Below are 18173 nucleotides of genomic sequence, written 5' to 3' on the forward strand. Positions count from 1 at the left end.
GAATTTTTTCACCATTTTCTGACATCTTATAGACCAAACAACTAATCGATTAATCGAGAAAATAATCGTCAGATTAATCAACAATGAAAATAATCATTAGTTGCAGCCCTATTGAGGAGCAAAATGGATACAGGCAGACAGACAGAAGGACAAAGTTTTCCTCATTTTATAGTAGGATTCATTATTTTTCATTAAATCAAATAATATAGTAGCTTTTTTTCACATTCCAACATTTTGTTCTCCAAATATGGCTTTCAAGTGAGTGCATCAATCTAATTAGACTACAATAAAAAAAGCAGTGATTGCAACAAGTAGGCATCCTAAGCTGTAGGTGGCGCTGCTTGTTGAATGAGACAAGAAGGTGGAGGACACACTGATGCTGATCCCTGCCATGCAGCGACTACAGTCTGTACCACAGAAGGCACAGGAGTCCATGTTGTGTATGATATCTGAGTTGTATGTCCTTATTGCTCTTCTTTCTGTGGAACAGGGGGAATAAGATAATCAGAAAATTATGATCATCAGTACGTAATATATGTAGATTTATTTTATGATATTGGCCAGTATTAAGTGGGTCTGTAAATCGGGAGTTTCTTGAGTTTCTGGATTTTGCCACAGTCCAATACTAATCCATCACAATTAACCACTTGGGGAAAGACTAAGCAGTACAGCTAAAGCAGGATAGTTATATACATACGCATACTATGAAACTGCAGAAACTAGTGACAATACTTACTAGGCTCATAGTAGTCGTAAACCTGCACCACAGCATCTTGTACATGGGCCACTCTGTATTCTCTGATCAATGGAAGTCTAATGCACACTTCTGATTTGGTAAGCTGCAAAGGAACCAGGAAGTGAATGATACATGCTGTCTGTAAACACAATATAGTAGATATCATAATAGATCTCCAGCTACTAATTGTGCCTTCATGTGCTGGTGAGAAAGTACGACATCCAGGACTTCCAAGTCGGCTGCTCACCAGCGTTGCAATCACATGATTTTGTAGGAAAATCAAACCCGGACGACAAACGATAAATGAACATGGATGTCCTGTAGCTTAACAAGCTAATTTAACTGACACAAACCTTCTGCCATGTTGAATAAGTTAAAGGTATTTTCTCCCGGTTTCCGACTTAATCATCCGACTTTGAAGGGCGTTCATGTGAAATCTCCAAGTAGGAAATTCATTTTTCCGATAGAACCGATAGCACACGAATGCACAATTAAGTGGAGAAAATGTGGTTGTTTGGCTTTGAGGTTTGGCATTGAGGTTTAACTCAACCAATGAGATTATTTCTGTCTCCAGAGCAGCTCTGCCTGCAAGGAATGTTTGTAGAACTAAAACCTAGAACCTAAAAACTAAAACCTAGAACCTAAAAACTAAAACCTAGAACCAATCTGCCTCCAACTCACCTATCTGACCATGGAGCAATGACATAATGCTGAAGCACTTACTGAATCTAGGTACAGGCTGACTTTCCCAGGCGATGTCTCCACCTTTCTGATGAGGACCCCAGGGGCAGTGGCCCTGGGAGCGAGAGTGAAACCACTGAGCATGCCCACATCTACCATGACCATGCCTGTTTGAGATATCACTTGATTCTCCTTTAGTCTAGAGAGCAAAAAAACACAAGAGTCAGATATTGTGTGATTTGAATGCCCTAGTTTTGTATAATGTGTTGATACGCACAATGACAAAAAACAGAAAGATGGATGAAGAAGTCATACAAAATGATGTATAAAAGTGAATATACATATATGGAAACTGACATTTATAACTTGTGTTGCCTACCAGTAGTCACTACTTACCTGGTGCATATAGACAACAGCATGTGATTGTGGTCTCTCTCATGATCAAAGACATCCACATCTAATGAGAAAGCCTCATGGTCTGTGGCATGCTGGAGTCCTTGTGAAAGCGATCTGCTCTCCAAGTTGTAAAAGACATTCATCTGGATGGATTCATGAAGGTGTTTAAGAATGTGACTACTGAGATTTCGTAGTGTGTTCGCTACAGTTTACTGCAGCGCCTGGTACCATGGCCAGGGAATATATGATCCTTTAGATGATGAAGTGCAAATGCCTCAAGGTCGGGAAACAATATCACATTAGCTGTTAAAGTCTTGAGTAAACTCACCATTCCATAAAGCCAACCAAATAAATAAAGACCGAATCTCTGGATTTGTTTAACGCATTTCAACATAATGGCCCTGAATCAAAGACACAGTAAAAAACAGGATGTGTAGTAGAGGGGGTCTGGAACTGAAGACAACAGACTCTAAATTGAACACAGTGAAAAGATTAACCTTTCACCATAGTCCTCTGTGTGATATTATCTGGACACACTAAACACAGACAGGACATGAAGCTATGTGTTCCAGATGTTAATTGCTGAATGAATGCAGTCCATTATCATGCTGCATTTGCATTGACCTGTTTTGCTTTAGCATTCACAATACAGTACATTGTGCTAGGCGGAGCTATCATGCACAGCTGTTGCGTTCAATTCATTCTGGGCATGCTCCAGTTGTCAAGTCATACTTTATGTTGAGGTGGGAGCGCTGGATGCATGGAAACATCCCTGCTTTGTAAGGAGTTGTTTGGAGTTGTGCTGTGACATTTTCCTGTAACATGGGTAGGTTTAGCAGAATTCGTGCAAAATTGTGTTCAGATCTGCAGTTTACCATGAAAATGTAATCAGCAGTACAGAACTGATTCAGCACAAGTAGATAAAATAGTATTTAACTGTACCTGAAATAAGGTGTATCCTCTTCCTTCCATGTATATATCTATGTGTAGATCTTTTTCTGCATCAATCTAAGAAACATACAGTAAAAAAAAAAAAAGTTATACAGCAACATGATACTGTAAATACAGCGTCATACAAAATATCCCAAATATTAAATCCTATATGCATGAGATAAGAAACTCTACATAAAAGCAGGGGATCAACTAACATTTTCAACATTTAACACACTGTTATACCTATATAGATACAATTCAGAAACATCAGATGATCTGTATTCCACCCAGGTGAATCTATTACCTCCTGTCTCTGATACACCAGGTAGGTGGAGGAGTTGATACTCAAGTGTGACACAGAGTTAGAAGTTGGGATTGACATCCTGAGCCTGAGATCAATGGCGTCAGCCCCACTGAAAACAGCGTAGTAGCTCAGGGCCTGCAGGGCAACCACTGTGTCCTGAGGAAAACAAAGAATCAAAGGTCAAAATGACAAATCTGGATTAAGAGATATTTCACTTTCATGTGTCGATGGTGCGAAAGTGGGGAAACTATTTGCTATACATCTTTGGTGCCACAGTTGGTTAAAGCTGCAGGATGCATGTTTTTCACATTACAATAACAATAAATAAATATGATATTACAGTGTCTGTGTCTGTGTGTAACCCTGTGTTCATGCCTAAGTCCCCTGTTTCCCTGAAATTAGCTTTTTAATGATGTTCAGGACATTTTGGGGCGTATACCATTTGCTGTGGGTGTGGCCAGAGATGAGCTCAGCAGTGGCTATCAAGGTGAGGCTAGCGACCACAATGCAGGGAAGTCATAGAAACAAAAGGGCTGAGAAGCGACACAGTTGCATAGTTAAACATAAGTTCCTTGATAACAGAAAATGTTTTAGGCTCACCTGTGTGGTCCCAAAGCCTCCTAGATGGTTTCTCTGCTTGCTGAGCCACTTCAAGAGGACAAAGGCCTCCACGAATCGGAAATTCTTATGAAGAGCCAGCAGCACATAAGAGACCATCTCAATCTGTGCTGCGTGCAGCTGCCCTTCATCTGGCTCCAGGCCATCGGAGGATCTCCACATCTTGACTCCACCTGGAGACAAAAAAAAAACGACAGTCAAGGTAACATATCACCATGTCCAAAAACGACTCCTACAGATTTAGCATGCGCACTGTGTGCTAACCATCCTATACTGTTAAATGTATACTACTCACGTAGGCTACAGTATATGCAGCAAATGGTCTCTACCAACTAAATTTGAGGCACAACTTGTTTGGTTAATTTTACCATCACTCACTTCACATGCCGTCAGAGGGACATGGATGGATTACTGAATGGGCCAACCGGGCACAGGCCCAGGGGCCCAAGAGCTCAGGGGGGCCCCTAAGCCAGAGCCTGATACATGATGATACTGTCACTAACTTTACATTTACTGCCCAGTCGAAGGGCTTAGTCATTTATATCAACAACAAAGACCCAAAATTCCCCCTAAACATTTGTTTTGAAGGTGTCACCATGGCACTGTCACAGTGAGTGTTCCCCTTGGTTTATCTATAGCGCTTTAGCAGTAAAGCGCTGCATTATTGTCCAAAGGCCTCGTAATATAAAGTCATGGTTTACGAAGACCCCAAAATGTTGTTTTCCACTCCTGATCTGTCAGAATAGGGCCCAGTGAGTCATGTACCATGCAGCTACTGTGTGGCCATACAGTAGATTTTGGGGCATTGCAGGCAATCAGAGGCATTTTGCACTAGAATAATATGTGTTTGCACCTTGTAATTCCTTTGCAATTTTTTATTAAGTTTTCTCTCCCATAAGTGCAATAACAAAAAAAGATAATAGGCATAGCAATATTATATACGCAATGAGGGCATACAATTGTTTTTTATGTTCATCTCACTTTTGTATCTAAAAAACTGTTTTGAATATGAATTTGAATGCAATCTTTAATAGCCTAGTATCCCTATGTTATCATCATCTTTCAAAAAAGATAAGCTTGTGTAGGCTTCCACTTTCATTTCCATTCTCACTAGATTAACGGGTGTGTAGGGGCCTGTCGATAGAGGGCGCTGTTAAAGTTTGTGGACTGTCCACTCAGCAAAGTGGAACTCACTGTGTCCCTTTGCTTTTCCTCTCTTTCCTTTCTTTCTTTTCTCTTCTGATGCCAGATTATGAACTTTTTAAATATTTCTGCTCTAAGATTTTTCATTTCAGATGTGACAGAGTTGCTGCTCCCACCGGAAAGACACTGGGGACCATGGGGACCATGGGGACCATGGGGACCATGGATCCCATCGAGCTAGCCAGGAAGCTGAAGGTGTGTGAGGCAGAGAAGGCGGACCTTCAGCGGAACTATAAGGAGCTGGCCTCCGAACACGAGGACCAAATCCACGCAAATATGGGTCTGCAGCATCAACTGAAGGCACTCAAGAAAGAGATGGCCAAAAGCAGACGCCAGAAGCCTAAGGCAGACAAGGACCACGAGTTCCTCTGCCGAGAGAATGAAGACCTCCGCAGGAACCTGAAGGAGCAGGCCATGAAACTGGAGGCCTGCGAGAAGGACAATATGGCCGTCCAGAAAGAAAAGGAGAGGCTCAGGGAGCAGGCCACGAACATTCACGCAGGGGAGGAATGCCTCCGCCGGGTGAACGAGGAGCTCCGCAAAGACATGAAGGAACAGGCCATGAAGCTCTGGGCCTGCGAGAGGGAGAATATGACCCTCCAGAAGAAATGTGAGCAGGCCACTAACCCTCAGAGAGAGAAGGAGGAGTTCCTCTGCAGAGAAAACAATGACCTCCGCAAAGAAATAGAGGAACTCACAGAAAGGCTCCATAACACCGACGAGCTGGCCGGGAAACTCGAGACATTTCAGTTGAAGACGACTGAGCAACACCAGGTGATACTGGATAAGAGACTTCTCCTGAGAAAGATGGGCCACTGCAGAAAGCAGCTTTCCACCGAGCTGATGGCAGAGAAGGAGGAGCCAACAGAACGAGGACCTCCGCAAAGAACTGAAATGCCAAAAAAATCTCCAGAGTGCCTATGAGCTGGCAATGAAAAACAGGATCGGTGAGATGAAGCATGCGCACTGGCAAGAAGTCGAAAATCTCGAGAAAGAGATTGCCACGCAGAAGGAGGAGAAGGATGCCATCCACCTGGAGAAGGAAGTCCTCAAACAAAAAATGGAGGAAATGGTCAAGAAAGACCATGAGCAGACCATGAGGCTCAAGGCGGTGGAGGAGCTGGTGATCAGGCTGAAGCAACAGAATGAGGAGAAGGAGAGGGCAGAGGAGGCTTTGACCAGCCACAATCTTTCTGGAGAGAAAGATGGAAAAGAGGTGGGAGAAGAACTCCACAAAAAGTCCAAGAAGCCTTCCATGATGAGGAGATTTTTCAAACTCATTACCCCAAAGAGGAAGGAGAAGAAAAAGAACAAAAAGGACAAGATGGAGTCCGCTTGAGCTGCTTCAAGCCAAGAACCTTAGCACACTGACACCTGTGCTCACTCCCTCTCCTCACCCCATCACCCATTTACAACCCACCACCTGACAACCCCCCCCCCCTTTACCTTGTATTTCCCCTTAATAAACGATATCACCAATGATATCTTTAAAATAATGAACCGCCTGTATCGTTTTAATTCTGTAAGTGGCTCTACAGCCAACATTGTATTTAAGACAGCTGGACATACAATGTTGTAGAGAAAATATCAAAGCTGTGTTGGATCTATAGTTGCTTTTATGTTTTTATGGTATCAGTTGTTTGTGTGGTTTTGCAATTTAAATGCTGTTGTCAAACTCAGAAATGAAAGTGGAACTGCTGTGGCACATTTACCTCATCCTGATGTCACATCATGACCTTGGAATAATAAGTTCCCATCTGACATTTTAGTCAAAAATAAGTTATTTATATAATGCAGCTCTAAACATGTCTTAACATATTGCTGAATATAGATAGGTAAACTATGTGACTGAGACAGACTGAGACTTGATTTAGACAGAGGATGGTATCGTTCCTACATTGTTATATTTGACAAAAAACCCTGCTTGTAAACTATGAACAGATATAGCATAGGCCTACTGTGCAATGAAAGGATTCCAAATCTTTAAAACTAAAATATCTGTGCAATTAAAAATACATTTATCCATGATATGAAAACATTTTATCATTCTGCTTCCTGGGGAGAATTTTCCAGCCTACTGATCAGAAAGTAACAGTGGGAATATTCAGTATGTCAGTACTTGATTGGTTGGTGTAGAATGCTGTGGGATACCAGTGTTTATGGCTTTAGTGTAATCTTTAGGAGCAGCCTTTATAAAATTACCTTTGTTTTCAGCTCTCCTGTTGAGCTCAGCCAGGGCAGTTTCAGCTACTGGACTGTTGGCCAGGGTTAAAGCATACACCACCAGACACAGGCTGTAGTTACTGACCACTCCACCAGGCACTCTGTTCTCCAGGTACTTCTTGGCCAGGGACACATTATCGGGTATGTCCTTCACACAGAGGAACCAAAGGCGAGACATCAATACTGCAAACTGGCTTCCTGTGCCATTTCTTCATATTTTTGAACTGAAATATGACACATATCCTAAATCATTTCAAATTAACGTGGTGGTTGACACAGTAATGGAATATTTTTCAAGTGTCCTATGTAAAATTCTGAAATTCTGTAAAATCCCTTATCTCAGCCACCTTCTGACAATCACACATTCCCCCTAACTCACCACATAGGTATGATCCTCCAGCAGTGCTATCAGTACGTAGGCGGTGAGCGCCACCGGACCGTCATCCAGGCCTCCCTGCAGCTCTGTGTGGATCACCCTGCCCACCTCATCGAACTCCCCTTCGGGCCCCTGGTGGCTCAGCAGCCAGCTAGATGCCCTGGAGAGGACACTCTGGTCCACCTGCATGAAGGGCTGGGCCTGGAGGAAACACCTCAGCACGAATGCCGTAAGCCTAGGACCAGAAAAAGAGGAGTAGGAGCATCAGGGACCAAGAGATCGAGGCAATCAGCTGGCTCTCTTTCAGATATTCAGATACTTTATATCTCTGTTTGCGTACCATAACTCAAGCAGAACACAAGACAAAAGCTCATTTAAAACATGTCCAGCTATGCACACAGAAATATCATTTGATCTAGTATTAAGTCTTAAAATCTTGTTTCTAACGCAACTTATGTCAAGAAGTTTATTGACTCAAGCGTCATTTTCTTGCTACTAGTGGAATGATCTGCCTTATTCAGCCTTGTTTCAAGATATTGACACTTGTTTCTAGACAATTCCTGAAACAAGTGAAACTGCATTGGCAGAATTTTTCACTTGTTTTGAAAAAGAAATGACAAAAGAAAAGACTGAAAGACTGTCAGCCGTGTACCACGTAAATAAAACTATGTACAATGTACACTGGTGACCTACCATGTGCTCCCAGAGGTGTCGCTGGCTCCAAAAGCACTGAAGGAACCATCATCTCGCTGGTAGGACAGTTCCCTCTGGTATCCTTATCACCACAAAAAATATAACATGACATCCAACAAGGAAATGCACTAAGCAGGGATATAGAACCATATTACAACCCCCTGAAGTAATCCTAAACCAGTGAAGTATTAATCAGAAGATTCCCCTATTACGTGGCAGTAGCACCTCTAAACAAGTCAATGACACCAATGAGTCATGTGAAAGCAGATTACCTTCCATCATATAGCCCAGAGCCCGGGACCTGATCTCCTCATGGTCCTGCGGATAGTTGCTCAGGTACTGGACAACATAAACGCTTGGTGCAAAGTGGATCATGTTCTGCTCCCCACAACCATCAGGCATCTGAACCAGCAAATCCAGGCTGTTGATGGACAAGCCAAGGTTTTCACCTGTGTAAAGCAATACAGGAAGGAAAGTAGGAAGGATTCAAGCATTGCGCAACATGTGGTTTGCTAAGACAGTCGGCATACTGTCTGGGGCAGATGGTATTTCAGACCAAATAGAGCTGAAGGGGGAGAGCGAGTGCATGTGGTTCAAATGTGATATCATGTAGATCATGTGTCAGTAGGGCTTTAATGGTGTGCAAAACGCCACAGTGGCCAGATGAGGACTGAAACCAGGTTAATGCAGAGCTGAATGACAAGCAGTAGATATACTGCTTGTCATTCAGAACATAGATTCTTCCCACCTCTACCATCACTGTCCATCACTGAAGACACGATGTGAACAAGAAGCTCCTCTAATACCTGTGTCCCACCTGTCTCCTTTATTCACTCCTTTAATCACTAGGCAGGTAATAGTATTTCAATTCATTACATGTTCTGAAATGTATGTAATCTGTTTGGTTCGATATGTAGAAATAGTGCAATATGGTGTTATTAACAGATAAACTCGGATTGTGGGAAGAGTGAAGGTGTGCAAAGAAAATATATGCTTCACAAAATATCTGCTCAAATGTGGAAACTGTTGAATCGTACGCACAGTTGAAATGGCCACTTGGAAAGTCAGACCTGTGGTTTAAGTTACAAGGTATGAAAGAATGGAAAATAAGTCATAAAACAGCATCACAAGCACAAAAGTACAGACAAAAATACCAGCATCCTAGACGCTTGCTTGATGTTTAATAAAGCAGAGAATCACACAAGCACAGGAACCATAAGTTTGACTTCAACCAAGAGAAAGATGGAAGCTCGCCTCTCTACCGTGACAAATGCCCAACACCCTTCAACCTGAATGGAGCTAAGCCAAACAACCTGACAGCTGTTCAGAATCTGCCCCGCTGTGAACATTCCTATTTCGATGGCCATCGCCGTTTCCATTTTCAACATTCAATACCCGAGCGCTCTGAATTCGATGCCCATCTACCCCGCGCACATCATCCAAACACAAAGCGAAAAGTGGGCACATATTGCACATGCCTAATTCGCTAAATGTAAACATAAACTGCGCTCAGATGGAACCGCCATTGGCAGAGCGGGGAGGACAAATGGTAGACTTACCAACCACTGCCACATGGGCCCTCTGGCTGCCCGGCACCACATCTGGTGGAAAGGAGAAGGAGACGTCTCTGGAATCGTTGCGCATATGTGGTGCCAGCTCCAGGAACAGAGTCTTTGAGTAGGACTGTTCAACTCCCTCCGGCTTCAGGAACATGGAAGTAATTCAGTGTTATCATAGGATTAACTGTATGCCACGTAGCACGCTGCATTATACGTTGTGTAGTATTCTGAGGAGTAAAAGTAGGGTGAAACAAGGACTTCACATCAACTAAACCTACTGCATTCATAATCTAAAAGCACTTCTCATACAGACACATCATAGCTACAATGCATTTTCCCAGCCCGTCCAGGGATTTGAACAGCCAACTTTCACGGTCACAAGCCCAGTATGTTAGATCACGCTTAGATTTGCACCCACAGAAAAATTCCTCAGTATTTGCCATTGTTTCAGTCCTCTATACCTTCACAAGCGCAGTCCGCAAAAGGCTGTCTGAGGCCTCGGCAGATATGGCGTCCACAGATATTTCCATCTCGCCCAGAGCCAAGGGCCTTATAGGAAAGAGGGCTGAAGCAGCATCCTGACTTCCTGCAGTGAGTTTCCATGCATTCACCACAGAGATGTCCCCTCGGTCTGCCAAAACAAACTCGAAGGCGTCACTCTGTGCTACCAGCAGTATGACCTGTGGAGAGCAACGCATGGGGAGATGGGGGTGAAAGTAGGATTGTTTTAGTCAAAGAGTGGAACACACACTGTATGCCATGGTATAATATTGAGAAGAAAAGAGAAAAGAGGTTGGAATTATTACAAGAGCTAATTTTGTTACTGGAAGATCAGTCAGGGAGTTTCTGGGAATTGTGTCTAAAGGGGAAAGTAATACATGTACAATGATTTGGTAGTGGTGTATTTACAGTAGTCCCCATACCTCCAAGTCCCTGTCAAGATGGTTGAAGACGTTCACCTCCAGGACAATCTCCTCCCCTCTGATAAGATATGATGGGACATCCACAGACAAGAAGAAGTCCTTGGAGACTGTCAGCTGCGAAGGAGAGGACATAATCTAATTCAATAGCAACTTTGGCTGACTTTAGAGGTACTGAACAGGTTCAGCTGGTAAGGCACAGGGCTGCTACCAGTACAGTGATAGCCTAAGTGGTCAAGTAATACTACTACTACTACTACTAAAACCTTTAAGTTGAGGTACAGTATAATAGAAATAGAGTTTGTACATACCCTCTGTGGCACAGGTGTGAACCCCAAACCCCGGTTCTCTGACATCACCAGAGCTACAGCTCTCCAAGAAGTAATGCTGTCTGGTACTGTTACTGTCGGACTTGTCCACGTTGAATCACTAAATGAAATAGTATAACACAGTATTTATGTTGTGAGTTCAGCCCCAAATATGAGTACGCAGTATAAATTTAATAAATCTGTCTACTGTGCTTATAATAGACAATGATTCTTGCAATGGTGTTTGCTGTTCAGTTATTTCATACTTCCACCCATTTCAAGCATGTGTGCCCTTTCGCACTCACCTAACATTGGTGTCCAGCCACAGCCAGGAATCAGTAGCAGCCTGATCCATCCAGTGCCTCCAGTACTTCTCTGGCATTAAGGCATCTCCCTCTGAATGATGTAAAGGAGAGACAAAGGATATCAGAGGGAGACCAGAAAGCACTGATATCCAGACAACAACAGTTAAATCCAACAATGCAGAACTTGTCGGACCGATGCAATATGCTAAATGTCCACAAGAGGGACTCCAAACAAAAATGTGGTGCCATATATATGTGATATTCCACACAGTAGGGACAATAGGGTGAGATCCACATTTTGTGTGTGAGCATGAACATTAACTTTATTCAATGGATTATTTATCATCATACCCTTTTTTGGTTCATCGGGCTGCTTTGCCTTATACAGTCTGGCATTGGTCAGCACCATAATATTACATTCCTGCGGTGAAAGAGACACAAAACAGATGTTAAGAATACCAAAGGTGTTATTGCAACCCATAAAAAACAGCCAGTGTGTTTAGACAGGTTGTGAATCGACATGAAAGCATGTACCTCATCCTTGTTGTGAGATTCACAATCAGATGAAACATCACTAGGATGATAGTAAAATCAACGCGGTAGGTAGACATTCTGACACTCCTTATGATTACAGACAAAGCCCGTGAAATATAGGTCAGGTCTTGGTGTGTGATGTAAGACGTAAAACAATCACAGATCTCTAGGCCCCCAGGGTGTTCCCAGGTAGAGATGGAGAAAAGGTCACCCTGAGACAATTCGCTGTGGTGTGGCTTTGTCTCCTCGGTCATGCATCCATCGATCACCCCCAGGTCCTACGTACACCCCCCCCTCCACACACGCACACAACACACTAGAGTTACCAGCTCTTAGAAACAGCAGAGTCACCTCCTAACAAAGCGGACAGATAGGTTACATCCAGTCCAACCGGTTTAGCCGCCAGACTCCAAATACCGATACAGTAGCTGACTGGGGAACGCTTGTCTAAGAAGCTGTTACAAAAGATTAAGGAGATTGGGGTGATTGGTGCTTTGTAATCAAACTAAAAGATCTACAAAGGAAGTCAAGCAAATCTGACAGTATCTAAACAGGTCATGTTCATTTGACTTTCTGAAGGAGGTTCACAGAAGTTTAAGTTTCAGAGATTCGATCGTGGTCTTTTGTCTCTAAACACAAACAATACAAAGACATACATTGTATTGAACGGTACATTTCACACAAGGATTTACAGTATAGTGTAGCTTCTGGGTATCTGTCAAGATGCCGATAAAGGATCTGTTTTGATCCTGAGACAGCTGTCCCGCTCTGAGGTTTGGCCAATCAAATACAAAGTTCTTGAAGGGTTGGCATACCTTCTCCACTGTGAAGTCCTGGTCAACCTCTGGAGCGCTGTCATCCACCTCCATCACCAGGATTCCTACCTGGGACGCGGGTTCGGTGACGGTCACAGTAAGGGACACCTGGTCACCTGGCTTGGCCTTGTCACTGCTCCAGTTCAGAGACACCTGAGGAGAGCAAATACACACCAAATCACAGGCAAGTCAAGGAGCATCGACACCATCAGTATCATAAAGAATAAGGTAACTCAAATCACTGCTCAGCGCTCATTGCTGTGGTGTTTCTGCACTGCTCTTCCCACAGATCAGTCAATCAAACAGTGTGTCCAGTACTGTGACGTCTTCTTCCTTGAATTTTCTGTTGAGTTTGAGTTTCTGTAGGTGGCACTCTTTTCTCTGTCTGTTCAGCCAGAACAGCAACTGATAGAGCAACTGAACTGGACAGAGGTTGAGTCACTATTATGTTACTTCAATTGATGATAGAAAGCAGTAAAAAGGGCATTTATGTATATGAAAATGTCAGATTATTACTTTAAATCCACTAGCTATGGGTTTGAAATAACAATATCCACCCCAAATACTGTTTGAATGTGAAGTGATCAAGCTCAGGAAAACAAATTACATAGTTGTGTTGTTGGATGGGCAGGTGCGCTGTGTCACTGGTGACCTCTCCATCAGGAAGGACACAGTAGACAGTGATACAGGCCTCAGGAGACCAGGACATTGTTGGGGCCAGCGAAAAGGATGAGGAATTCTTTGTCCCAGCAGCCACCACTTGACCTCTAGAGCTTACCTGGAAGCGCAACAACACAGGAGAGATAGAGATGGAAAATAATCAGTACGCTAGTTACTGCACCTGGGAAAAAAAAAATGTGTTGGGTAGTTGGCATTTTACAGACTTCTCCCCCCGTAACTAATTTTTAGCATAGTGATATCTATCCATCTCCAGACTTTGGGCTGATAATGTTGCATCATTATCATGATTCATTTCATTCAAAAAGTAACTGACCACCTGAGCTTTAATGAACAACGCTTGCTTCTGTGTGATTCATTTCCTAGACAAGTGCCTGATTAAAACTTCTACAAAGTAACATGGCATCTATAAAGTCTTCAGTACTGATTATGTTTATTTGAGTGATATTACTTTATCTGTGTGACCAGACATACCACATAGTGAAGCTCACTGGGTTGAAAAGTGCTCTCCACACCTATTTCAAGAGGCAAGCCAATCTGGAACACAAAGAAATGTTACATCAAATGTGTCTTGACGGTATAATTAACAATACAGTATAATCCAGGCATAAGTTTTGCTTTATTCTAGTGTATGATGCTACAGTGTATATGTTCAGGTTACCTGTGCAGGGACAGCGTTGACTGGGAGGATCTGAATATATGAGCCACTAGGAGAGGAGTAGTTGCTGTGGAGCTCCAGAGTCTCCTCACTGGACATATATTTTGCCTGCATGTAAAACACCATTATTTTTCTCAGACTTAAAGGAAACTAACACCTCACCTGAACAAATCTGTTAGGATTTTTGGATGTTTGCATACACCTGCCCTTCCTGTGACATCTGACACAAACACATCTATAGCCTTACTGCATTAAAACTGCACAGCCTAGATACAACGAAACTGCTGAACATGGCTTTTTCCCTGAGGACCAACATTCACAAAAAACAACACTCACATGGATGAAAAGCATCACTACTCCATCCTGTAACGTGAACTCTATGTGGATATTCCCGTCCTCAGGCACTGCAAGTGTCAGTTTTGTAGGTTCAGCATCCATCTGGGATGTTCTCTGAGTGACTTCAACCAGTACAGGGTTCAGTAACTCAGATGAGCTCAGCGGCCGTCCATCAAACCTAGATATACTAAGCTGTGAAATACACAGAGAGGAGGTCGGTTACTGGTTAGATCATGGCAGTGACAATACATCGGTGATACAAACAGATGTCGAATAAACAGGAAAATAATAATTTGCTCACTTTTGTAGAGAAGTGTAAAGATGGCTTCAGGACTTGTGGGAAATTGTAGAATGTGAGCCGGAATGCGTTTTCCATAACCTGCACTTCAACTGTTCTGTTCACTTCAAGTCCTGGGGGACAAGAGATCATGAAACAAAGTGGAGTTGCAATTCATACTACACTTTCAGCATCTTTCTTCAAATTAGGAAAAAAACATCTCACAAACCTGTTTTGATCTCAGTAATGCTGGCAGTGATTTGCACGACAACATGACCGTCATCGCCCATTCCTGATGAACTGTACTGGTGCAGGGCCGGGAGCTGATCTTTGCTGAAGAAGAACTGTGTTGACCCATGGATCTGAAAATGACGGGTCAAACGATGACTAATAATGCCGATACCTTACAATACTGACTCAATGTGCTGAATATCTCCTGCATACTTCTTAATGGGGCTGATGGGACAGTATAAACCTCACCTCTTTGGTTTGATTAAGGATGAATGGACGGCCAGAATTGAACAAAGCTGAAGCCAGAGTGATCGAGATAGATAGTGTCCCTTTTACAGGCTGTCCACCGCGGTGCCTGGAGAAAAATAAACAAAAATAATACACTCCACAGCATGTTTGGAATGTAAAAGACAAACTGAGCTCATTACACTTGCAAATGCAGTATTATTCATTTGCATAAGCTCATTGAACTCACAGGGCTCTCACAGTTCCTGAAATGTCATCTCCCACTAGGACCTTGGCAGCCGTCTTGACCAGTAATTCAAAGAGATGAGGTTCTGCAACAGCAGTCAGTAGAAAATGAAGGCATGGCAGTCATTATGTGTGTCTTTAAAAAAACAAAATTTCCAATAAATTGCTAAATTTATGTAAAAAGTTACCAGAATGTTCCACAATGAATGCTTTCTCATCGCTCATGCCCTGCAGAGAAAGGGAGTGGAGGTAAAACATCTGGGGCTTTTCTGCAATTGTTCATTTCATATCATTCCTTTCAAAAACATCCACTCGTTTCAAACAGCATAATGATGAAGAATACATTTCAATACAGGATCCTTACATTGACTGTAGTTGTGATGGCCCACCGACCAACAGAAGCAGTCTGGGACAAATTGAATTCCGTCGACACAATTCCCAGATGACTGCCAGCGGAATCCCACCTTTGGACAATGTTCCCCCCGGGGTCCTGAGCACGACAAAGGAACGCCAGTCAGACTCTCCACGGCCACACAATGCCCCGACTATAAAATCTATTCAACTTCTCTAGGCTTTGTTCTCTCACACAGAGGACTGAGACCCACCTGTATGGATATATCCACCGGGCCTTTGTATGGACGGTTATCCAACTGGACAGACGCAACTCTCACTCTGACCGTGTCCTCGGGCCGGTAGCGTGATCTGTCAGTTTGGATGAAGGTGGAGACGCTTCTGAGGTTGAAGCTGAGGGCGGTGATGTTGGCGAAGAGGAGTTCGTTCCCCCGGTAGCCCCTCACCGCCAAGGTGAAGAGGGAACTCTGGGTTAGAGAGTCTCCGGGAATCTAGAGAGTTCATAGAAAGCATCTTAATAAAGGTTTACCTGTGATACCAGGCTGTAGGAACAGCTTATTGAATCGCTACAAACCTTGATTCTTCACGCATCTGTTGAAAGAGACATGCTGTGGTTTTATAAATGTAAAAATTAAAGAAGAGGGAAAACATACTCACAGGAGGGAGAGTGAGAACCCCAGTCACACCTGAAAAAACAGAATGATGCTTTAGGATTTCTCTTGTCAAACCTGTGTTAATATCATAGTGGTAGACTTATAATTCCAGTGTCACCTCCTTGGAAGGTGTCCTCTGCCAGGGCTAGACTGGTCTTGCCAAGCGTCACTTGGGCCGTCACCCTAACAGGGGAGTCGGTGAGGACGGTGACACCCAGCGGAATGGGGATCCCACCATGCAACACCTCCGGACCTGAGATCAGATACAATGTCCTCATACTACAGGAGGGAGGACGGAAATAATGAGTTGTCATTGATTAGGGAAACAAGTAGGGTTCAACTTCTATGGGTTTTTGAAGGATAATACCAATATTTTTGTACTGAAGCTGCCAATAGCCGATCCTCAATATCTTTAAAATTTTCCATTTTCATGCCAAAAGATTACAAGTATTCAGTGTTTCCGTCTGGAATGTTATTCTTGTCAAGGTGACAAAGCCTCTGAAACAGCATTTAGACCATCAGGTGATACTAAAACTCTTCATTGAAACCCAGACGAATGAAATCCTTTTACGTTTAGGCAGAGTGACCCACTCCAGCTAAACTCTGGGAGAGATTACCAGCTTTAAATAAGGAATTCATTTAAAGAAAAACATTATTGAACAATTAAATGAATGAATAAAATATCCAAAGAAAATAAAATTTAAATGCAGGTTTTATATAACTGTGGTCATATCGACATGACTGGCCAATGTCTGATATTTAATAAAAGGCCAAACTCTTGATATACTGTATATACAGTATATATATATCAAGACCCATATATAAGTCAACCCTAGAAATTACAAGAGAGTAAATCAGACTTTCTTACATATTTCCAAGGAAGAAATTATTTGTTGAAACGCACAGTAGAATATGAGGAACTATTATGTAACTGAAAATCTCAGCGTTGCTGAGACTGGTACTGATTTCATTCACAAGCCACTTACTTGGATGAATCCTGAGCGGAACTAGGTGTAGCCGAGCACAAGACTCCCACACACACTGCCAGGATCCAGATCCCACTCATGCTTCTTCTGCTGCCGGCTCAACAACTAACCACAAGACCAGCAGTCTCTTCTGGTCCAGACTCCAAACTGACGACGACCAGCCCGCGAAGCTCGACTGACCTGTACCTGCATGTGACAAAACCCCACCTATTGTCCCGTGCCAAAACCCGCTATGGGGTTATACTCGCACATGCATATACACACTCTCACTCTCACTGCATAATATGTATATTCTTACACACAGCCATATCATATTTTGGTTCCTTGTCCTGGAGAAGGGTTGACGTTGATCCCCCACACTCTCAACACCTTTGCCCAGAGGGACATGTCCTGTTTGTCTATTCACACACTCTGACAATTCCCAGTCCTGCCCAAACGCACAGTGAGACACTGGTGTTACTCTATCCATACTAAGCAGCAAATATGTCTCAAATGTCAGAGGGAATACACCTAACTGTACATACAAAACATGTTACATGACACAAACAGACTGGGGCTCGCAGTTTGGTTCTTGGAATGTTATCTAAAAGACAAAGAGGCTGCTATTGGAACTTTGCATCAATCATGAGCAGCTTTTGAATGATTTCACCGCTTCATGCAGATCTGAATAGGGCTATGATTATGGATAGTTCTCTGATTATGAATCCATAGTGTCATGTTTCTCTAATTAACTCAGAAATACTGTAGGTGTGCCCTTTTATTACCTTGAGAGCACAGAAGGCGACAGGACAGCCAAGTATCGGCGAGGCTTTGTGCCAGGGAAATTTTTGTCAGAATGGCGACCAGTCTCCAAAATGCGGTGCTTCATTACTTTCTCCAAACACTTCCTATCCAATATTGCTGCCACTACTGTTTTAAATACATTTTA

At 43.0% G+C, this 18173-nt stretch overlaps 1 protein-coding gene across 1 annotated transcript; it reads right to left on the reverse strand.

Moving 5' to 3' along the window:
• Positions 1–317: 317 nt before the first annotated feature.
• LOC139660244 (CD109 antigen-like) lies at positions 318–17325 on the reverse strand (the record flags this gene model as incomplete). Its single annotated transcript, XM_071538339.1, has 32 exons — positions 17246–17325; positions 16378–16538; positions 16264–16292; positions 15861–16097; positions 15620–15745; positions 15444–15483; positions 15260–15341; positions 15121–15139; positions 14783–14915; positions 14578–14687; positions 14277–14468; positions 13944–14048; positions 13757–13819; positions 13212–13382; positions 12605–12757; positions 11607–11676; positions 11256–11340; positions 10954–11071; positions 10646–10759; positions 10184–10402; positions 9723–9864; positions 8436–8612; positions 8164–8245; positions 7474–7705; positions 7074–7242; positions 3651–3841; positions 3051–3206; positions 2756–2821; positions 1814–1956; positions 1460–1616; positions 737–839; positions 318–479 (listed from the first exon to the last, which is right to left on the reverse strand). Coding segments are annotated over exons 1-32 (4087 nt in total), but the record flags the coding sequence as incomplete, so codon positions are not given.
• Positions 17326–18173: the final 848 nt, after the last annotated feature.

The sequence above is a fragment of the Centroberyx affinis genome, unplaced genomic scaffold (genome assembly GCF_046629955.1).
Source record: "Centroberyx affinis isolate AG114_WGS23_722 - 3 ecotype Tasmania unplaced genomic scaffold, CSIRO-AGI_Caff_v1 ptg003262l_1, whole genome shotgun sequence".
Lineage (NCBI taxonomy): Eukaryota > Metazoa > Chordata > Actinopteri > Beryciformes > Berycidae > Centroberyx > Centroberyx affinis.